Here is a 24,599-nt window from a genome sequence, read left to right as displayed (position 1 = left end):
CTGTCTTAACCCCTATGGGAATGGTATGGGAAGTAATAGAGACTGGGTGGGGATTTTGTTGCTTGAAGCTGGTCACCCTGTTCCAGTGCCATGGTTATTTAAGGAATGCTGACTCCCCAGTTTCAACAGATCACGGGGCACTGCAAGGGATGACCATCACCACTAAGGCCAAATATGACTTTAAATGTCATAGTGTTCCTCTGTCCTGTTGCAGTGTTGCCACAAATGACTATGTCATCCTTGTCATGACACACGGCTGACTCCGTGACCTGCTGTGTCATTTGCAAGAGATCAATCAGAGCATAGGTCATGAATTGGTCTTTGGTCAACAAACACAGTTGCTGGTGTCTGTGCTTTTTGACCAATATTGGAGCAATTTGATGCTTGTAAACAGGATCAAGTGTACAAGAGGTAGAGGAAATGGTTGCATATAGCTGTTTTAATACATGTTACTGAAATTATGTTGGGTTACTCACTGGATAGTGACAAATCAGTGGCCTCTTACTTAATCAACTCTGATTTAATACCTGAAAGGTACTGCAGTAATTAAAACTTTGTTGAAAGAACCTCATCTCAGTCTTCGAAGATTTCTGTTTTTGCTTCTGTACTCGAATCATGCAACCAATTATTGTTTTCTTTCCGAATTTGCCAGTGTTGTCTGCGCAGTGATGGTAATTTTGCATGGTCATAAACTAAGGTACTAGGAAAACACAACTTTCTATATACATTGACCTGTTTTTGAACTGAGTTTCAAACAACTGTGAGAATACATACACTTTTGTATGACAGTATTGCAAAACCGGTTTAAGTTATGTAGCACTGAACTATTCTGGCAGCACGACTAAGGTCATGACCCAGAGGTAGTATTGCAAGATTAACTGAAGCCACTGGTCACACATTTACACATTTTCCTCACTGGAGATGTATAGAACATGGCACTTATATCTACTTAACCTAATATCAACCTATTGCATAAGTGTTTTATCATGTTACTGGGTGAAAGATTTTATACTAGGTTTAGTTGGCCACTGATGAAAATATGATGACCTCAAAACGGGCAGTTTTAGAGCAACCATACCTAGCGTCTGTCTGTATTTTCTGTTGTTCAAAGCCTATCATAATGCCAGAAAATGTCCACCTAAGCTAAGATGTTTTTATATATGTAGTACAAAATAGTAAAGCCTTTGAACATATCTAGCAAACTACAACTCTGCTACAAATGCATACTGAGTCATCACTTTCACATCACTTTTTGTTAAGGTCCCTGATTACAAGAAGTCTGAAAGGAGTGTTGTTCAAGTTTTGAAAAGTGATACAGTTAGATTTCCTGTGTCTCAGTGCACACTCACTTTTAAGACTGAAGCACAGTGTCCCTGTTGCATTGTTGAAAACCTGTTAGTTCTTGAAACACAAGTTGGATATTATCATTCAATATAATAATTAATAATAATTGTAATGCATAACCACCCAAACACCCTTTCCAACAAAGGCATGATGCATAAAAAGAGAAGTGTGTGCATGAAATGGCAGCATGTGATCAATGGTAGCACGGTGCTCATCAGATGGTAAACAATTTTATGAGTGTGCACCACATACACCACCCAGTAGGTTCAATTAAGCCTAAAATTGTCACCTGACACTCTTCTGCCAGGGCTATTTTTAAGAAGAAGTGTATTAATCAACATTTCATGCACGGGCCAGTCTCAGCAATGATGCATGCACGCTGAGTATTGAGTGTAGGGACACTACGTACTATTTCACCCTTGCACAGTGCATGGCACAAAGTGATCTTTGCACCTCTGTAATACTAGACAGGTGGAACATCTCATCAGTGTGACAGTTATGTAACTTAACACCTGACAATTTGGGTGCCATACCCATAGGGATTTGGACATGGCTATTTCTGAATGCATCCAAAGCAAAGAAATCCTTTGGCAATGCAACATGGGCAACACTGTATGAGAATATAAGTTCACGTTGGTCATTTTTAATGACTAAACTCAGACAACAAGAAATTCAGGTTGATTTAACCATGAATAGATAACTTACCACATTAATTTGTTGTTCATACCGCTGTGATATTAACTGCCATGGAGCCGCACTTAGTTTATTTCTGAAGCGCTGTTGCTTGGTCACTGCTCGTTTTCCCAGACGTGCAGTGTAACTGACCCTCTGAATGCATCATGTTTCTTAAGACCCATGTGGTCTTGAACTAAGAAAACACACATGAAACAATTGTAGCTGAGCAGAATTAAATTGATGCAGACTTCAGGACAGAGACAGAGATATGACAGAGCACTCCCTCCTGTCATATCAAACCACTGTCCTCTTGGCTGACAACAGAAATTGACAGGGCAAATAATAAAAAAAGTGTGGCTCTGCAGTAGGTTTGACAAGACCGCATAAATGTGCTACCGTAATAACCACAGCCGCCCTAATTATGACCACTAATAAGTTAAAGATTGTATGTTACATCAATTTATGTTAAACAAAATTGTGCCCAAATATCATGTGGGTCCATATTGGTTTAGTCTTACTTCCATTTGCTCAATAGTTGCTTAATACTGCAGGGCAGCCTGCAGTCGAAGGTAAGGTTTTATGTACTAGGAAGCACTTGGAAAAGCATTTTCATCAGGTCCATTTTATCACTGGCTACTTGGCTACAAGTTCATACTGTGTCAAGTCAATGCCCATTCTCTTTCTGTAAGGCAATGTGTGAGGACATCCATAGCTTTGTCATCGACCCATGGCCAGGACCCGTACTGTGTCCCTAAGGTTTGCTCTGTGGAACATTCTGGGCTCAGGTCCCAGAAAATAGTGACATGTCAGCAGCCCATTCAAATGAACAGGCTGAGGGTAGCACTATGTTGGCAGTGCTGGAATGGGGGAGGGGGAGGGTGCAGGGTGGGAGTGCTAAAACCGGTACTGTATTCAACACTGCAGGGTTAAACCAGGGAGTGTGGCTCCATGAAAGGTCTGGGGATCCTGGATGGGCTTTGACTCTTCAGAGCTTAGGTTAAACCCAAACCATCTTTGGCTGTAGTAAAAATAATTCAGATGGTGGCCTTTAAATCATGACCGTCATGTCTTAGCAGAAGACCTAGGAAGATGAATGTCTGCCCTAATTTCTGTGACGGTCCATCCTGTTTTCAAACCTGGTGTCCTCTTCAGATCTGATCTAGACCCTATTTTAGTGGTGGGTCAGACAGGGGGATGCATGTGGTCACTTGCTCTTTGCATGTATGGATGCGAAAAGGTTGACCTGGTAGCACTAAAAGACCACCCATTAAGCTAATGTCCTCAGACAGTATTTTTACACTCTGTTGGGCTCATACTTTGATTTATTAATGCTGATCTCTGCACTTGTTCTCTTTGAATTGTTGAATTCTCATTCCATATGTGTGTAGTGCACCAATTCCCTCTTCTTCTCTCTCACGCACACAAACTCACTGACAACATAGACGTCTTCAAAGTGTATAGTTCCTTCGTAAACACAAATGACGTCTGTGTGTGGGGTGTCAAAGTGATATCAGATTAAAATTGGTGACAGGAGACGCGTCAAGGGCCCATTTTAATGTCCGGTGTAACCAGATAGAGTTGGATCTTAACATCAGATTAAAGGATGTTAATACTAGTTTTGAGCCAAGCTGTGCAGGGCATACATTTAATTTATTATCAAAGAAGACTTGATAATGGCTTAACTTGTCCTAAACCTGGTGAAACAAGTTTACAAACACTAAAAGCCTCATATTTGCTTTTCACAAAACAGCATTACTTAAAATAGTTGATAAATTTGCCTGATGTCAGTGTTTTTTTTAATGACCCAATGGCCCCAATTACATCATCTGCTGACCCTGTATGTATGGGTGCCATTTTATCAGAAATAGGTGGCTGCTAAATATATTTGCTGAGTTTAGGTATTAGGGTATTCTGATGTTTCATTTATGCCACTTGACTCACAATCACTGATGGTAATCTGGCTATAATCTGATCATTTATTTGGACGCAGGATTATTTTTCTTGAAACATTACTACACAGGGCAATTTTAACCATTAACTTAAATATCTCAGGGAAATTATCCAGATGTCACACATTCAAATCACACTTAAAGATTGCTAATGTACAGGAACAGGTGAAAGTAGCTGCAGATCCAGATTTTAATCTTTGCCGGGGATGTTTGTGCTCTCATTGCACTTTATATAATGTTTAATTGCCCCTCGCACCTAGTTAAGATCCTGAAAACTCATAATCTGTAGGATTTCATGTGGGGTATTAAATAAAGGGGAAAGAGTAGGAAAAAAGGTCTGCATTATCCACAATACAACAATGGCCATTGTAGTGAAGTGTATATAAAGCTCATACTTTAAAGCTTTACTTGCATAAAGCCTCTGTTGGTCTGTTATTCTTTGATCAGCTATGACGTTGAAACCAGGTATCCATTTTTAATGATGTGGCTCAGCACTATAAATTCCTTTTCAAATATTTTTTTTCAGTTCATATATCACTGTTTCAGGTGATTTCTTGCTACATTTTAAATTTCATATTTTAAGCCAGATATCAACCTTATTCACAGAGTTGCCACTGGAGAAATGATGAGCGAGGTCTGCAAATGCCATTGATCACAGAATGTAAAAGACCTGGTGAGGCCCTGAGCTGTTTGCACTGTACTGTACAACATTAAAACACCCTTTTTATGTTTTGATTGTTGCAAGTGGCCAAACTTTTGAGGGAGGGTTTTAAGATTGTTGGTAAAATCACACGGAGAACAGAAGCTCACCAGTCTTTGAGGCATGCTGCATATCTTGGGCTCAGGACCAAGCAAGAATACAAAGCACTTGTGTCTTTTAATAGGATTGTCCTCTTTTGAACTTTTGTCACTCACTTGATCCCATTTGATCCGTTAAAGCAGCATTAAGGAGGAAAAACTAATGACTTCCCATTTGATATCCATAAATGTTAAGTTCCCACAGTTGGTGAAATGTTAGTCGGTTGATCCAGTTGAAGGAGAATTGAACCACTATGAAGCTGCTCTTCCCTCAACTGGAAATACATTAAACTTTGTTTTTCCCTTAGTCACTTCCCCTCTGCACAATTTTTCACTTAGGGGAATGAAACTGCTGCCGTGCCATTCATTCATTGTCTACCGCTTTATCCTCCACATGAGGGTCGCGGGGAGCTGGAGTCATTTCCAGCTGACACGGGACAAAGGCCGGGGTCACACCCTGGACAGGTCACCAGTCCATCGCAGGGCCAACATACAAAGACGAACAACCATTCACTCTCACGCTCACACCTATGGGAAAATTAGAGTGTTCAATTAACCTGTGCAAGTTTTTGGACCGTGGGAGGAAACCGGAGAAAACCCATACACACATGGGGAGAACATGCAAACTCCATGGAGTTTCCATGCAAATGTGAAAACTGAAAACAAATGTGGCAAATGTTATAGCTATAAACTGATGGCAGCTCTAGACAAATGAAAATAAAATAAATAATGAAATGAATAATGAATGCAACAGAACAGGACTTAAAGTAGTTTCATTGAAGGTAGTGGCCCTGTGTCAAGGACCTTTGATATTTAGATGATTCATTTGAAGGCAAAGTCAAAATTGACCCTAGATATAAAATGTGGTATGCGATTGACAATGTTTTGACCATGCCTGTGTTTGTGTGTAAACCTTACCAAATGTAAAGATACAAATGTATCTTCATTTTTCATGAGCCTTTCTCGTAGATGTATACCGTTTGTAAGTGGATTTTGTTAAATGACAGAAGTAAATAATAGTTATTCATTGTCTGCTTTAACTTTTAACCTTTACCTTTGTCTTTTACAGGTGCTGTCATTACAACCGTTGATCAGATTTAATGGAAATCAAGGGGTAAGATCCTTACTATCTTCTCCAAATATATGTGAACGTTTCATTTACTGTGTAAAAAAATAGGATTTGTATTGGGTAACACGGTGAACTGCAAGCAATGTTGTTCCCCCAAATGCCATGAGATAGTGTCTGATTAAGGGAGTGACAAGTGATGTGCTGGTGCAGCTGTTCTGAATTGACTATTAGCATGGTCACTTCCTGGTTTTCAATAATCCAGCCTGAGTATTTCCGGTAAGCTGTCTGCCAGAGATGCAGAGAAGGTCTGCAGTCGGTGTCTGCAGAAGTTACCAAGAGTTTTTATCGACAAATTATTTAATTTAGCAGAGGCTGTGCACAGAGGGGATGCAGCAGTGCTCATAACGCTGAAATTGAAATGCCTTTTTAATTTTAGGCCATTTCCCTAGTGCTAACTACTAAAACAACCTGTCTTGTACTGTCACCAGTGCCTGATGTCAGTGCAGTATATTCACAGAGAGATGTTCAGGCAAATGGTGTTCTGCTATCTGCTGTGAGATCTGCTTTATTTAGTTCTAACTGCATCACATGCAGTCTGTGGGCTCTACATGTTGTATTACTGGACATGTAGGAAACAGGACTGATGGTCTTTGCTCTTAAAGCATTAATCCTCTTCATCCACTCTAGAACTAGTACTGTAATGTAACTTCAGATATCTTAACTGTTGCCCTGTTGATAGATGATTTGATATTTTTTGCTGGATCATATGGGTACAAGCTTGATATTGCTGATAGGAAGGAAACAATTCTCTTTCAGCAGTATGAACTTCAGCAAGTCAAGTGAATGCTGCAGTTAGTTGTCAAGCTTAGGTTAGCCTACCTGTTACATTTTCAAGATGGACTAAATTAACTAACTATCAACTTGGATGTACAGTACACACTTTTGTGTCTAAAATTTTGACTGGTACTTTATTTCATTGAACGCAAGTAGCTGTGTCTCTGGCTGGTAGCTGGTATGTGCTTGTTTATGACAAAATTCTACAAGAGTTCCACAGTTAACTCTACACATTCAAATAAAATAAACATTCTCATGCTCACAAGATTTTTTTTATGTAAGCAGATGCTTCCTCCCTGGGCAAAATAGGGAGCCTTCAAGTGTGAGCCTGCCCAGTCTGACATGCATATTTGCTCATCTGTACTTCACGGTTGAGTTGGACAAGACGTCCAGTGGCCTGCGTCATGTAGTGTAGTATTGTGCTGGTTATCCATCAATGTCTAAAATGTTGTCATGCTAAGCTGTTTGTGTAAATGTTGGTCCCAAACCACTGTTACCACTGAGATGCACACACACACCTTTGCGCAGCTTAGACAGCCTAAACAAAACATTATCCCTAACCTTAACTATAACCAGTTAACCAGTTAGTTAAGGGTGCTTACGTGTGTCAACAAAAACATGTTTTTAATCCATTGAGAATACTTATACAGTGCTTCCCATTGCAATTTTTAAGTTTTTATAATGAGGATGATAATGAGCACTACAATAACTATTGAGATTTAGAAATGTCCTTACTAAATGTTGGAGATTAATGATTGTCTTCAGGATTTTTAACTGATCTAGAGTTTGGCATTGTTCCGTGTTCCGATTCTTGTCGGACATCGTGCTCATGAAAAAAAGTACCAGGTACTATCAATAATGGAAAAGCAAAAAAACCTAGTTGATCCAAGTCATACTATTCTATGCATTTTTATTAGCATAGCGCTGAATTACAACATACATTATCTCAAGGCACTGTACAAAGACAACATCATAGAGAAACCCAACAATTCACACAATGACCAAGCACTAGAACTGTATAATGGAAAAGTGATGTAAGAGAGAACCCAAGCCCTTTGCAAGATGGTGCTAGATTTGGCTGCCTGTGAGGACAGTTGACATAAACCTCAGAGTTTAATGGCTCACCAACACCTCACACATTTTTATATTTGTTTACCTATAAATGAAATGTATTTGTATGGTTGTTGTGTCACTGCATAATTCAGATAGTTGAACTGATGTTTCTTATCTTATCAGTCGTAAAATAATGCATTTTACTGATGCGGCAAAGGAAAATCTTTTGCTGTTGCTCAGAAAGATGGACAGAAGTGCAAAAGTGTCTTAATTACAGAGCAGATGGCCTGGCTGTCAATGACAATGACATTCCATATTCATTCATTTATTTATTCATTCATATTCAGTCATCTGGTGCAGCTCTCTGTCTGTCTCTTTCTCTCTCTTTCTCTCTCTCCCTCCCTTAACTATAACTACTAATGGCCTAACCATAACCTATTCCTCACCACACCTTAACCATACATACAACATGTCTTTACCTTAATATGTATAATATGTAATAATTTACATTTTGGGGACTTGCTTTTTGTCCCCATAAGAAGGACGAGTCCCCATAATGTGACTGTCAACAGATTTATGTCCCCACAACATGAGTAATACCTGGAACACACACACACACACAAATGTGTCTTTTGAAAGGAAGGAATTCAAAGAGAAAAACAGACGGAAGTTGCAAGGTATTTTTCCAGTCAGGTTTTGGTTCAGATTTTAAGTGGCCAATAAACACACATACATGGGCTCCATTAACTGTATGTCATGCCGAAAAACCTGTGCCCACACTAGTATTCTTTCTCCTGAAAATGTCCCGCTGGCCATTACCATGGCTTTAAGCACTCGTATGTAATGTGTGTCAGTGATTGTGGAAAACTCCTGCTTCTTTCCTTTATTAATGTTGCACAACTTGCCTGTGGCTGTGAGTGAATAAAGTTGGCCTAAACTTGTTGTTCTCGCTGGTACTCTCTCTGACATGCTCCCCATCCGTCATTCTTAGATAAAGTATAGATTATGCGGTGTATCTGGTGTTTCTGAGCCACGACACCAGCAGATGTTGGCAGAGCATGGTGAACTCTTTGTAAGATAGGTTTAGTTTGGTTTCTCCCTATTTTGTATGATTTACCTTACCCTAGTTTGTTGTCCTTCCACAGTGTTAGTGGAATTAACCAATTTATTAACTCTGATGTAGGAGCAAATCACTAATGCATGTTAAAGGTCAGCTGGTTGTTTGCGTAAGGCAAAACATTTAATTTATTCTTTTTTTTCTTTCTTTTCTTTTCTTACATTTACACATCTATTTGCTCTTTCTTTGCTTCTCTGGCCTTGGACAGAAGACTAGACGAAGTGTGTGGGGGTTGGTCCTCTTCAGCAAGCCTAACCTGAAAAGAGGCATTATTTGCCTACAGCTGCAAGTAAAACACAGAGGGGTTGGTGGGACAACACATCCACCCTTGGAAAAAGCCATACAAAGAAGATTATTACTTGTAGAGATGATGCGTTTCATTGTCACTCCCTGCCCTTCATGCAGTTTTCAAGAAATTTCTACATGCCCTTTAATTTCTGCTCTTATTCTTTTTTTCTTTTCTTTTTTCCATTGCTCTATTTTGTTAAGGTTTTGTGGTTACAGTTACGTTTACTTTGAGTAACTCTGTCTAAAGCTTTGGGCTGGGCAGAAATTCAATAACAATAATTAACTCCACCATAAGGTTTTGTTTTTGGCAGTGTTTGTCGGGTCTGTTTGTCTATGAGCAGAAAAACAAGAAATTAATAGATGGATTTGGATGAAATTTTCTAGGGATTTAGGTTATAGATTTTGCTGGTGATAGATATGGAAATGGAGCAGTCTTTGTGGATGTTTGCACTCTCTCAATGCTTTCTTTAGTTACAGATTTTTTTTTTTAAGCCAATATGACAAAAGCTCAAAACCACAATTAGCAGGTTCTTTACATTTTCACATTCAAGGAAAAAAAAAAGCAATCTTTAATTATCTGACTTTTTGGCTATATCTCCCCCAACCTCACAAAGCTACATTACCCTCATTGAATCACTGTGTTTAAGGAGTGCAGTTCTTGCCAAATTTGCTAGAAAATCAAAAGTTGTCAGCTTTCATCTTCATGATTGACCCATTTTCTGTAAAAACCGTTGTCTTCAATGAAAGAGTAAACTCTTGTATATGCACGGCACACTGTGGTTTCAACACTTTCAAGTCTGAGCTCATACCATTTGGTGTGGAGGAGCCTCTTTCATCCTCTACACTGTGAGTCAGCTGAGTCACTCCGCTGTGCCATGCCTTTCAGTCAGTTCCTCTGCTTCTTAATCATCTCTGGGTTTATGTACTTAACCCATCGCCTTTGTTCCTCTGTACTTTTGTATTCACTCAATGCAAGTGTTTTCATGTTTCAACACCACAGCCTTGTTCCTCTTCCCATGGATACATACTTTATATGTGATCGTGTTTGTGATGTAGTTCAGACGAGACAGAGCTGCTGACTTCATTGTTTTTACAGCCTTATGAACAACAGCCTGACTGCAGAGGGATAAATGAGTTAAATACAAATCTGGAGTCACTTGTCTTTTTTTTTCATAGCAGAAATGCTATATTGTTTTTGCCAGGACTTAACTGGGTTAAACACACCTTGCTGCTGGTTGATCTCTTTTGCTTAGGCTTAGCTGGAGTGAGAAATGTGAGGTAGGACCACAGGGATAAAGCAGCAGTGAATGTAAAATGCAGTTTACATTTGGAATGTACAGTGTGATGTTGATGTATTTTGTTGTCCTGAGGCAGGTCGGCTAGAAACATTGAGTAGGAACATTCATTTTTTTCTAACTGCAGATAGAAAGTTGTTCTTTTTGAGAGGATGAGAGGCTGTGTGGGTATGTGTGAGTGTATATATGCACTATATATATATTTATACAGTATGTGTTAAAGTCTCACCAGCTTTGTTGCTTTTTATGTCTGTAAAATGATGTGATCTTTGGCATTTGGATTGAAATATTGTGACAGTTGGTCTTATATAAGTCAGGATACAACATGTGTATGTAAATGCTCAAACATGTCTTGAATAAACCTGGTGTAACCGACCTTTTTAAAAGCAGACATTTGTTGACATGAAATAGTAGGACTAACGCATTTGAAACAAGTGAGCCGCATAACCCCTTTCTGGGAATAGTCCTCTATTTTGTCCACATGAGTTTCATTGCAAATTAGGTAGTGGAAATAATCTTTCACCACACTGTCAATGTCTATTTCTGTCGCACATGTCACACAACATGTCCTGTTCCTCTTCCAAAGTAAAACCACAACTGTTAGATGTATTTAGAAGATTTTAAAGTATACTTTTATGTTATTTTGAAATGGCAAACCTTGTGTAAATTATAGCAGCAGGTCCACAGCAGATGAGCTCCCTGTGTGAACAACAGATCAGCAATGCAGCTTGCATGCTTGTAAACATGTTCAGTGTGGCCTTGGCCTAACATGCCTGAAAACACATATTCCACCACCATTCACGGGTCATGTGCGTGCTGGTGTAAACAGGGAACAGATTATCCATACTCAAGCTGTTTGTTTACTTTGAGAAAATATTACGGATAAAACATTTATTTTCTTGAACTGTCAAAGAGGTGGAACTGTTACTGACAGCATGTCTTGGCAGTGTTTTACATTCACCACTTGAAATAGAGTCGTGACTTTAAAGAAGCAATCCTGAATGGATAGCATTTCCTAAGTTCTTCAGTTTTGGGGCTGCTTAAATGGTGTCAAACGAACAGGTCTTCCTAAGGCAAATTAAGGGCATTGTATTTATTTATAGTTGGTCACCTGCAGCCTGTACACATGTGGAGGCCTCTGGTAAACAGAGCTGAGCTGCCTGCACTCTGACCACAGGTCAGTTTGATACCCTACCTCTGTGTAATTTTCAGGTCTTGGCTGTGACGCCACTAGCATTAATATTCACTCGGAGCTTTCTCGGCTTCACCTTTCACATTGCTCACTAAGAAGATTACACATACACCTTTCTGCTCCATTAAAATGTGAGGTGTTTTCTGCCTCCACTGAACAATCAATAGTTTAAAGTGCATTGTAAAATAGGAAAGGCAAAATCATCCCTTACCCAGTAGTCACTCCTCAAAATATTTCCTCCATTTAAAAATTGTCACACAGCTTGATATCGATAAGTAGTTTGTGGAGTTTGGCAGACAGTTGACAGTGATTAATTCCACTTTATTTCAAGTCTCTTGGAAGCAGCACCTTTAGTTTGGGAGGGAGGGAGGTAATTATGGGGGAGGAAATGCAGACTGCAGAAATACCCAGTTCTTGTGCTCCAGGAATTTACGCATGGTGGTGTAGCACAGTGGCTATCCTAGTATGCAGTATATAATAAGCTGGAGTTGGAGAAAGCAGTGAATTCTGAATTCAGCATTTTTGATGCCAGCTAGAAAATTCCTTTACCCACTGTTTTGCCTACAAATAATATTTAGGAGTAAAGTAAGATGTCCTATTCTGTTCTTGTGTGTGTCTGTGTGTGAATAATATACAGTATTAAAAAGAAAGGTGTTCATGAATGCCTGAAAATGTTTTTTTTGTGCTCTTCAGTGTTCCTTTGACAACATGTTTTCATTTGGTTGTGTTTCTTTGTGTGTCTTCAACAGAAAATTTCAATACCACGGTCAGAAAATTCCAGTGAACTGCAAACGTTTACTTTCTACCTGTCAAATGTGGGCAGAGATAACCCCCAGGGCAGCTTTGACTGCATCCAGCAGTACATCACCAGGTGAAAACAAACACTGATTCTCACTCACTTTCACTCTAATGTTGGGTCTGTGCAACCAAATCTTTTTCAAAAACACAGTAGTAGAAGTAAAGTAGAAGCCATTGCGTTACATATAGTAAAAGATGTACCTGTAAACTATTTATTTTCAATAAAACAAGTGTGGAAAGCTCTTTACAGGATGGTTGGGTATTGATATTGATATGCAGACTTATGTACCATCTCCTGAATATGCTTTTTTTTATACCAGTTGTCTATAAATTAATTTTAACAAACATTTAACTTCAGTGATATCAAATGAAAACACATTTTTAATTTAAAGGGATACAGAAGACGTTCTGTACCCAGTCAATACCATGTAGGTATTGAAGTTCAATACCCAATCAGAAGTTTGGTCCGTGCCACAAAAGTTCAATACCCAGCCTTAATAATTAGGTGGTTTGGAGTGAGGGCGTTTCTGTTGACTCCTCTGTTGGCAGTTGCACACATATACACTTCCTGGCCCAAAAAAGTCACATACTCTAATAATGAAACAATATATTTAGTGCCTCCCCTACGAGTCATGTTCTGAGGTTTTTCTTCTGTTCAGCAACGCCCATAAATTCATCAGGATTCATCAGGCTCAAATTGTGAAAGAACCATTAGACATCATTTTTACACATGGATTGGCCACCACAGACTCCACACTTTCACCTGTGAGAGTCTTTGCGATGTGCTGGAGAAGACTTTACACACTTGTCCAACTCTCCACTCATAACTGCAAGACCTCAACAAACAATGATGCATCTGTGGAATGAAATAAATGTTGTGACATTGCTTCAGCTTATCAAAGTGATGCCTCTGCAAGTGCATGTCATAATAAAAGCTGAAGGCGGTCCAACAAAATTGGAGTGTGTGACTTTTTGACTGGGCAGTGTACATCCCGTCTGTGGAACGATTGCTATTCCATGAATACTAACAACTGTCTACATTGCAAAGCAGCCCAAATGAAGGGGAAAAACTCTGAAAGAGAGTCAGACGAGCAATAAAATGTCAATATTAGTCAAGCATTTGATTTCAGAGATGGAGACCACGGGTCACATGAAGCATGCTTATCTGATGGGAGGGGCTCCGGACAGAAAACCTCTATCCCACGACATTAGTTTTTAACTATCTTTGGGATTAGGCTCACTAACTAACTGCCTAACCCCAACTTTAATCAAAATCATTTTCCCAGTATTGTTTCGAAACTGCATCATTAAATGAAATAAGTTAGTCCACTGTTTTATTTTCAGTTTTCAACTTTAGTTTCTCAAGCACTGCTTGTGTACTGTCTTTCCCTTCCACACATCAAGCCCATTAACCTAATTCTTCACATTTTCTGCAGCCTAACATGAGCAAACTGCTCTCTCAAACACAAACTCTCTCTCTAACGCCACAGCTTCTCTGACTGTCATCGTTCTGTCCCCGTCGCTCTGAAAATATTTTTAACAAGTGGGTCAGGTGGAGTTCATCCGCATCTGTGACTGGATCCTAATCAGCCTTGAGTACCAAAGTGAAACCCAAATGACAGAGCTCAGCTTCCAGTTACTGCACCAGCAGCAGCTCATTTTCTGCCAAATCCTCATCAAAGTGGTGGAGAATCAAAGCAAGCCGGAAAGAATGGGAATTGATGTGGCAGTAAGTCGTACTGTGGGGACCCACAGTTGTATAGAAATTGAAGAAATAATAGTTGTGCCCTTAGGCTGTGGAATTAAAGTCACCTAGGCATTAATGCTCATTGGAGGAATGAGTTTTTGCAAATAGGGAGATATTTAAAGCTAACACTGAGAATTAAATATACCAATAGTGGTGGATCTATCTTCATTATCTTAAAATAGTATCCTCTAACATATACTGTAACATGGTATTGGCTTGTTTCCTGTCTGCTTCAAATCACTGACCATCTAATCATGCAGCACCTTTAAAGTTTCTCATCCCTCAATCTCTATTTCCCTCTCTCAACGTCACCTCTTTGCCTCTTTGTGTTTTGGCAGTGAAGGGAGCATTCAGTTGGATTGTTTGGGTGGGATCCAGGACAAGATTACAGTATGTGCTACAGACGACTCGTACCAGAAGGCCAGGGAAAGCATGGCCCAGGTTGAGGAGGAGACGCGCAGTAGGAGTGCCATTGTCATCAAACCAGGGGGAAGATATGTAGGTGAGGAGACGTGATACTGGCACGTAAAGACGACATGTCAGTCACAGGCTACCGGCAGGAGGAGCAGAGCTGAGGTCAAGCACTCTGCCTGCATGCCTCATCTGTTACCAGGACGTTATTAAAAACATGTGATGCACCACGTACGCATGGATCCTCTTTCTGTCCTCAGGCAGAACACCTCAACTTCCTGACTTTTTTATGTTTTTGTCCCTGAGCTGCATTAAAAATCATGTTGAGTTGCAACAGAAAACCACAGCAGCCCTGCCTTACTGTATGCTTCGAATGAAATCCACTCTAAGCCCATTCCCTGTACAGCAATGAGGCAAAAAAAAAATTTAAGTTGATAGTGAACAGTGAAGAATTTTGATGCTCGTTATAGCAGTCAGGGAAAAGTTGACTCATTACTCAACTCTAAAAAAGGTTCTTTAAGAATGCAGCTAAAAATAACTGGATTTGTTTTACTGGTAGGTAGTAGTGTATTTAACAAAACAGGAAATTCTCCTTTCAACTTGTCAGTTAACTCTAGAGTAAACATTACTAACTAGTTTTCCACTTCAGAAGTATTTATGGAATCTGGGCGCAATCTCAGCCCAATCCTTTTTCTCTTTTGCTCATTGTTGTCTTCACTTTGATTCTTACACCACAAAGTGATAGCTTATATGATGTAGTGTAATATAAAATATATAATACAAAACTTAGTTCAATGTCACCACAGTGTAACAGTGTTGGCATTATTATTCTACCAATAATGATATAACTAATGGTACTCTGTTGTTTCTCTCAGGCAAAAAGGTTCAGATACGGAAACCAGCACCTGGCCTCTCAGACATCGCTCCATTGCGGCGAACATCTCGGCCCGTCATCATCTCTAGCAATTCCCTAAAGAAAGGTGCGACTCAGAACCGGCCGCTGCGAGAGCGCCTCATACACTTGCTGGCCCTTAAGCCGTACAAGAAGGCTGAGCTGATCCTACGGTTGCAGAAAGACGGCCTCACACCATTAGACAAAGACTCCCTGGACAGCCACCTGCAACAGGTCTCGCACACAAACACACTCTACACAGCATAGACTGTTCATAATACACACCTTGAACTTAATACACAAAATTAACTTATTCCTCTATCAAACGACTGCAGAAGAGAGAATGAAGTTCCTGTTTACACCTCATTATTCCCATACACAGAGGTCAGTAGACTGAATTGTGGCTCTTTTGCATTTCCTAGGTGGCAAACCTCAGTGGGAGAGACGGCACCTTCACATTGAAGGATTTTTTATACAAGGAAATTCAGAAGGAATGGCCTGGCTACACAGAAGGAGACCAGCAGCTTCTCAAGAGAATCTTGTTTAGGTAAGTTAGATATATGGCTACAACTACCGATTCTTTTCATAATCAAATCTGTTAAATATTGTCTTGGTTAATTAGTTATCTCGTCAAAATGATGTTCTCAAATGTCTTGCTTTGTCCACAAACCCAAAGTATTCAGTTTTAATGATTTCTTTGTTATATGGAGAAAAGAAACCACTCAACCCCAATTAATCTACTATCAAAATTGTTGGCAGTTGATTTAGTAACTGATTAATAATCGATGAATTGTTACAGCCCTAATCAGTTGTTGTAAAGGACACATTTGCATTGCAATTGTTTTTGATGGTTTCATTCTTATACTGAAACAGCAGCAGCTACACATTCATACTGTGCTGCTGTGATGGCTGCTTTTGTCAATCACCCATATGTGTCATTCATATACTGTCAGCACCACAGTCAGGCATAATTAGGCAGTTTGATGTCTTGCTCAGGGACTCTTGGACCTGTGTCCTGGAGGAACTGGGAATTAAAATGCAGACATTCTGATTTGTGGATGACCAGCGTTACCTCCTGAAGCACATACCAGCGAAACATTAGCAGATACTGTGAAAGTGGATTGCATTTTTAAAGTAACAGGGTTTTTTTTAGGTCTTTTGTTGTATCTGCTCTTTTCCTTTTATTTGCTTAAAATAAGTAGACTGTTCTTAAGGTTTGATTCAGGCCACTGTGGAGTAAGTTTGTGACTTTGTTTTGTTGTTTGTGGTGAGTGTAGGCCACAGAGTGATGACGCTGGTATGTCAGGAATGTCAGGAAAGGAACACATGTAAGATGTTTGCCTTTTAAATATCTTGGTATGTAAAAATTTCAGATTACAGTAAATGAGATGCGGTTGAGTTTCTCTTGAATAGAAGTCTGTGGAGGTTACATTATCTCCATTGTGTCCTCATAGTGTATTTCTGTGAGTCAAGTTGTCCACTTGTTTTGGTCAAAGTGTTGTATTTGTTGACAGCATGAGCTGCTGGCTTTCTTCCCAGTAGGAAAAATCATGCCTCTGAGGATCTGGGACACTAAGGAAAATCAAGCTTCCAGGTGGCTAAATATAGACCAGGCTGCATTTCTCTGTGTTGACATTTTGTTTGCATAGTGGAGTCAAAAATGGCTCCTTGACATGGATTTGGACGACTCGGAAGTTGAAGATGAGATTTTGATAATAGCCTATACTTATTCATCCATTCATTCTACAGTATGTTGAAATACTGATGTTGAAATGTTGCCACAGTAAAGCTGTAGGATAGCTACAAAAATGGTTGAATCTCATCCCCAGGTTGTTTAATACTAATGTGGCTCCCTGTCCTTAGCCCATCCCACCAGATGAGCACAGACAAATAACTACTAATAACTAAGAAGATGGATGATCTGAGGGAATCTCTCTCACCATCAATACTGATGTTTATTACATTGGTTATCAGACTCTTTCTTCTTTTTTACAATTCTGGTGAATTCTAAATGGTGACCTTTCCTTTGAATGGATGTGGTTAGAACAGCCGATATGAGATGCCCTCTCTCTCTCTCTCTCTCTTAACTGCCCTGTGATTGGGCAAAGTCATCTATCACAGGCCAGATTTTGTTATGGCTAGAAACCGAGATTAGTGGAGGCACAAAGGTCACATTCTCTCTCAGATCTCATGATTTACATTATGCTGAAAGGTAATTGATGAAATAATGCTCCATATATACACAAATATGTTCGCTGCCCGAGCTTTAATGTTGCTATAATGCTGCAGTTAGAGCTGCAACTAACGATTATTTTCATAATCGATTAATTGGTCGATTATTTTCTCCATTCATCGTTTGGTCCATCAAATGTCAGAAAACGTTAAAAAATGTCCATCAGTGTTTGTCAAACCTGGGAATGATGATGTTCTCGAATGTCTTGTTTTGTCCACAAACCATAATTATTCACTTTCAGTGATTTCTTTGTTTCTTTGCAAAGTCACATTTAAGAAGCTGAAACAATCTGAAATGTTGTTTTAATAATGAAAAAAAGCATTAGTTGTAGTTGTATTTCATCATGAGCTCCTGGTCACACAGTGTGTTCTGTATTTAGTTGTTACGTGTGTGTGTGTGTGTGTACGTGTGTGTGTGTACGTGTGTGTACGTGTGTGTGTGTGTGTGTGTGTGTGTACGTGTTGTATTGTGTTTGTAAAGGCATGCATGTCCAGAAGCCACTCGTGTGCCTGTGTTTTTACTGTACTTTGAGCTCTGTTTGTGAGTTTATCAGCTGACTAATGATCACAGCCTCCCACCTAATTCCCCCTCCCTCCCCGGCTCCCCTAGAGTTTTGAGCCAATACAGTCAGTCGTGCAGTAGCACAGCAACATGATTGAAATGCACATGATGCAACAGCGTTCCAGCACATGCTGATCTGTGTGTGAGGAAGGCAACAGTCCAGGATTTACACATATCGGTTTGGCCCGCTGTCTCACTTTGAGGCTTCCACCTGTCTATGTGGCTGGTCCCACCGCAGACACACAGACACACTGGTTGAACTAGGGTGGGGCTTTGACGAGACTTGGCGTTTCAACTGTCCCCGACTGAAAATGACAGCAGCATCCCTGTCTGTGTGCTTTAACATTTTAAAATTAAATGTCATCCTTGTTCTAATGGCTTTATCCGTTTACATCAGTGAGTTAACCCAGAGCTAGAAGCGGACAGTAATCATTTTTCCACTTGTGAATCTCATTGAATGTTCTGTGTTGATTGTTGTGCTGAGAGTTAACTTTGTCCTGGCAATGCTGGTTAAATGCTGGTTAATTTGATAGCAGTTTATTGGCAAAGGTTTTAGTTTTGACACTGGTGCCATTTGACAGATTAATGTGGCACATATTAGTTCCATGTATCATAATGAATGTGAGGCTCTGTTCACACATGGCTCTGAAATAGTCAATAGACAGGTTCAAATACAGGTGTGAAAATAAAACTGTAAACAAGAAAAATCAAGATCCCATTTAAGAAAAAAAAAAAAAAAAAAAAAAAAAAACATTTAGCCAGCTTTGTGGGGTATTGTCTTCAAAACCTCCCAAACATCATCTACACCAAAATCTGCAAGAGCTGCTGTGCTATATTCTGTCTCACTCACTGGTGAGGGTTGTTCCACTTTCTCATGTGTCTTGCACTCGCTGCTAAGATTGTTCAAATATAAAGGACATATGCAACAGTCTGTTCAAATTAGTGAGATTTTAAAATTTCTTCTTTGGTGAAAGGAAAATACCAGAATCAAATGCATTAAACTGGTTGAAAATGTGTACAGGTTTGAAAATTATTAAAGTGTCCCATCCATGCATGTGTGTGAAGTGTTTTGATAAAATGCTGCTCTGTCAAGTAGCTCCTCCTTCACTCAGTTGTCATAGAGACCATCTCAGTCTAACAAAGAGTGTGTGTTTGTGTGTGTGTTCAATGCTGTAGAATTAGCTCAATGAAAATAAGAGTTTGGATCTTTTGCTTGAGTGTCATTTGCAGTATAAATCACTGAAAATAAAAATAATATATATACAGAAATAAACAAGAAGTGTTGCTGCATTAGTGCTAATGTAATGCTGTGATATTTGGGTAATTATAAAGACAATTATAAATACAATCCCTGCCACCAGATATACAAATATCATATTGTGCAGAAATAATATCAAACATTTTTCTTCTGTGTTTGTGTGTGTGTGTATTGTCTCGCGCAGGAAGCAATGCCAGACCCAGAACAGCTCTGCGCCTCCACCAGAGAGCCCCCCCAAAGAGCTGCCCAGCAGCTCACCCTCTCAGGTGAGCTCACTGTTCCTACAGTCATAGAGTTGGATCATTTTTCTTTCATCATGATTTTTCCCTTTTTCCCTTCAGAAACTGCTTGATGGTCCTTCACAACAGTTTTAACGCAGTCAGTACCTTTACATGGCATTAGAAAACGTAGTGATGGTGTTAGTCTGACTAAAGCCAGACTTTTAAAATACATATGCCATGAATATGATAGTCCAACTTAGAGAAATTTGATTTTGTACAATTTCAGTCGGACGAACATACTCAGATAATCCAATTGTCTACAACTGCATTTACACCTTTAGTCGGACTCAAGCTCAAGCCTGGGAGCTCTGTGCATGCACCACAGTTCCAACCCCTGACTTGTATTCTGGGATGAGGGCAGTTGTCCAACTCAACAGCATAGTGGAGCTACAATTGTAGTTTAACTGAACTGTGCATGGAAATGTACTGAGTGTTTACAAAGGTAATCCTTGACTAAAGCATGCCTTTGGAAATACACACATGGTATTCATCCAATACATATTTTTTCACTGTGTATTTGTGTACACAGTGAACCTGCTGACTGGGTTGTCACTGTTGTCTGGTAATTCCCTGGTGTTTCCCATAGAGGGTTCTTCTAAATTCCTGTGAATTTCAGATTCAGTTCATGGATCCAGTGGTCATTCCTAATGTTTGTAAAGAAGAACCTTTGCACATGTATACATGGATTGCTCGAGTATTTTTTTTCCTAAACAGAAGTTCAAACTTCCTCCTTCTCTGTTCACTTGATGTTAGTTTCATTTTTTTTTTATTTCTCATCCTGTTTCTCTCTTTTTAGGCCTGTCCAGATTCTTGTGTTTATGTTTACACTTCCATTAGGTTGAGGGAGCTGCTATGTTGTATTAATAGCTCCTTCCTCTCAGGTTGTTCTCCCTCAGACACCTACTGAAAGCCCCTTTCCTCTCTGTTCACTCCCTCAGTAAACACAGTGCAGAAACACATAAGCAAACATTACCTGAAGCTCTTCTTTTAGTGTCAGTGGTGAAAGAAAATCAGCAGATACAAGTAGAGCTGAAACAATTGATCGATTCATCGATTACTTAATTAATTGACAACTATTTTGATAATCGATTCATTGGTTTGAAGCTTTTTTCATGATTAAAACAAGATTTCCGATTGTTTAAGCTTCTTAAATGTGAATATTTTTTAAGAAATCATTAAAAGTTAATCATTTTGGTTTGTGGACAAAACCAGACATTTGAGAACATCATCATTTCCAGGTTTGACGAACACAGATCAACATTTTTTAAGGTTTTATGGACCCACAAGATTTATTGATTAATTGAGAAAATAATCGACAGATTAATCGATTATGAAAATAATCGTTAGTTGCAGCTCTAGATACAAGCTGTATACAAACCACACGTCAATATTAAGGTGGATAAAAAATGACTTCTGCCCCTGCCATCTTTTAATCTTGTTACTTTCCACACACACTTGTGTTTTCATTACTTCTGTCACCTGCAGGGAGACTTGTGATCTGGATATTGGCCCAAAATGAAGACACATATTCCAATAACTGCTTCCCAGGCTCAAATGGTGCTCCTCCCTGGTTCTTCTGTCAGGGCACACAGTGACTGGGTCAGCCACTCCCAAAGACATTAGTGCTGGCTGGGTCAAACAGGGCCAGTCTGTAATGTTATCCCTGGTGTTGTTTAGAAGTCACATTTATCACAAAGAGAGAGATAATACTCTTCCTCTCTTTCTGTTTCTGTGTATATGCAGGTTTTCTCAATTGTGCGTGAACCCACTGTAAAAACAGACGGACTCCTAATCAATTACGCGTAAAATAGTTTGCCTTCCACTCTTCACTGCCAATAGATCCAATAAAAACCTGTCTATTATAGAGTCATTTCATTTGGGAGTGAACCCCAACTATATCCCTTCCCTGCTGCAGACAGGACAGTTGCCAGCTTGTACTGAACTCAGTTGTAGGTCTGTTACTAAAACTGCTCTTTCTCTGACAGAAACGACCTGCTGCTGACTTCATTGACCCTCTTGTCAACAAAAAGCCCAGAATATCACACCTCGCCAGCAAGGCTGCAACAGCCCCAGTTAATGGCAAGTTCAGCTCCTCCGACGGGAAAGCAGAGGCAGGAGGAGCACATGCAGAGGTGGTTTCGATGTCAGACAGCAGCGTGACTTCCAGCTCCCAGCAGCTATCTGTGCTGGACATCCCTCGTCCTTTTGAAGCACTGTCAGATGTCAGCAATGACTCCAGCCACAATGGGAGAGACTGTGACTCTCAGGAAACAGCAGTATCTGACAGGCTCAGCCAACCCCCTTCACTCTTTTCTGTGTCAGCGGTGCTCACTGCACCCAGCATCAGCACATCATCTCCTGGACACTCGCTCCTGGACGGTCCCCGGGATAAGGGTCTTTCGTCCTCAAACAGCAAATCCAAGAAGAAGTCGAAAAAGCATAAAGAGAAGGAAAAGAGCAAAGGCAAGGAGAGGGTAAAAGAAAAGGAGCAAGAGAAGGGGAAGGAGAAGAGTCATGCGGAATGTTTGCCTGAGCCTAATAAAGCCTGTGAGATAAGCCCTGGAAACCTCAAAAGCAACAGTATTCCACAGAAAAGCACAGGTGAGAGCAACACACACATAGATCAGTAATCTTCAGCACATCTACATTTACTAAAAATCACTTCTGTATCTCTATAGTACATCAGATGAGAGATTTCTGAATAATCATTCACATGCAGGTGGGAACTACAGTAGCATCAGTAGGCATCACTGTGTCGGTGATCCACCATGTGACCAGTATGTGACTCACTGATTAGACGGAGACCCCTGCTGTTCAGCGTTGTGCACTCACTCGCCTCGAATAGACAGACACCTGTGACTCCACCCAGCAGTGTCTCACATTTAAGAGATTATTAATGAAAACGGTAGATAGATCTAATGATAGAACGATTGTTGGTGTTGCATTACAGCCGCTTTCACACGGCAAAGATGACATTCAGGTTCAAGCCATTCTCTGTGTGTGACCTTGTTTCAGATCTGAATGGAATGTGCAACAATATCAGTATCTCTTCATCATCACCTGAGGTGGCAGACTACTCATTGTGAGTATTTTAAAATGGTTTTAAGTCTCAGTAGATGAACAAATGCTGCTTTCATAGATTTGCTGAAGACCAGGCATTTTCCTTAAATCATCAAAAGGTTGTGTGCCGTTGTGAACGACATCTGACCCAGACAATCCAACCAGCTGTGTTCGACTCCACAAAATGTCTGGACTTGTTTTACAGCAGAGGAGTACAGCGGCTTAAGAGTTTGGAATATCCTCAAATGTATCGTTCAATCAAAAGCCGTAAAGGTCAATGCCACTTTTCCACAGTTCTAGCACGACTTGGCTCGGTGTGGTATCAGGCACGTCGTTTTCCGTTACTATAGTACCTCCTCAGCGTAGGCGGGGTTGTCATGGCACGGCTGCACGAAACTGCTCGGCGCAAACTAGTGACGAGCAGTTTCAGTGAATCACTGAATCATCAGAATCAGTTAATTAAGAGATTAGTCCAGTACTTCCTGCATGACTGGAACACACACTCTGTCCGACACAGTCACTGGACAGGTTGTGATGCAGCTCACGATCGCCGGCTTTCGACAGTGCTGTCGCTAAATACACCACACTCCTCTGTGAAATATTGAGATTTGAGACATTTCTTTGCTAAATGTTGGTGATCAATAACAGTCTGACGTCACATTTCAGTACCTGGAACCTCGCCAGAGGAGGTACTAAAAAAAGCACCAGGTACTATCCCTAATGGAAAAGCCAAAAAAAAGTCGTGCTTGAACTGTATAGCGCCATAAGACTGCAGAACACAGGACTCCTCCACTCACCCCTCCCTTTCCTAAGTGTGTCAGTGAACTACGGTGACCTTTGTATACCACAAAGGGGTGGCTTTCTTCTTTGTTTGAGTGGGAAGCTTATGCCTCACAAAAAAAAAAGCTCTGGCTGGTTTGTTCCCCTGCTGTTGAAACATGGTGTTGCAGGATGGCAGCCTCCGTAAAGCAAGGCCTTGCTGTGTAAAAGCTTTTTTTCAAAGATTTTTAATTTAAAGCAATTAAACACTTCAGCAAACATACTTGTGGTCAGTATGTTTCGTTTCTGCCAGTAAACCCTCATTAATGTTCCGCACTGACTGGAACTAGGGACTAGTGTAGGCTCTAAAAAAATAAATAAATAGAGCCTACACTGAACATGATGGCATGACTAAGAGTGCATCTGCTTCACTGTGACATTACAAAATCATGGACGTCCTCGTGGTTCATTTCTGTAGGTGGGTTGTGTGCAATTCTCTGCCAATGAAACACTCATCTAAATATCATAATTTGAAATAATGTGTGTGTGTGTATCTCTTCTATCTTTGTGCTTTATTCCTAAAACAATGGGATAATTCATCTTAAATATTCTCTTATTTCCCCCTCCTAGGAATTACACAGTAATTGGCTCTCCAGAGCAGCGCCAGAGGTATAAAAACGATTTCAACGCCGAGTACAGTGAGTACCGGGGTCTGCATGCTCGGATAGAGGGCATCACTCGGCAGTTCACTGTGCTGGACAATGAGCTCAAACAACTACAACACGGCACAGACAAGTATAAGGTAGATTTGTTGTTGTACAACACTTGTGCTTTGTCAGAAAATGTCTCCTTCATTCACACCAGTTGACCTTTGTGTGTCTCTCTGTGCAGACAATCCACAATCAGATTCTCCAAGAGTATCATAAAATAAAAAAGGTAAGCTCACCTGCTACGATTGATTTTCCGAGCGTGACGCGAGTATTTG

At 40.1% G+C, this 24,599-nt stretch overlaps 1 protein-coding gene across 1 annotated transcript in view; it reads left to right on the top strand.

The window, feature by feature from the left end:
- Positions 1–24,599, top strand: part of ell (elongation factor RNA polymerase II) — a 35,107-nt gene that overhangs the window by 7,937 nt on the left and 2,571 nt on the right. Inside the window, exons 2-11 of the mRNA XM_058638853.1 lie at positions 5,836–5,880; positions 12,364–12,485; positions 14,498–14,661; positions 15,446–15,696; positions 15,885–16,009; positions 19,699–19,780; positions 21,781–22,396; positions 22,811–22,877; positions 24,245–24,416; positions 24,506–24,550. Of these exons, the coding sequence (XP_058494836.1) occupies positions 5,836–5,880; positions 12,364–12,485; positions 14,498–14,661; positions 15,446–15,696; positions 15,885–16,009; positions 19,699–19,780; positions 21,781–22,396; positions 22,811–22,877; positions 24,245–24,416; positions 24,506–24,550 (1,689 nt within the window). The remainder of the gene's footprint in view (positions 1–5,835; positions 5,881–12,363; positions 12,486–14,497; positions 14,662–15,445; positions 15,697–15,884; positions 16,010–19,698; positions 19,781–21,780; positions 22,397–22,810; positions 22,878–24,244; positions 24,417–24,505; positions 24,551–24,599) is intronic.

This window comes from Solea solea, chromosome 9 (assembly GCF_958295425.1).
Source record: "Solea solea chromosome 9, fSolSol10.1, whole genome shotgun sequence".
Lineage (NCBI taxonomy): Eukaryota > Metazoa > Chordata > Actinopteri > Pleuronectiformes > Soleidae > Solea > Solea solea.
This window is presented reverse-complemented; position numbering and strand designations above follow the sequence as displayed.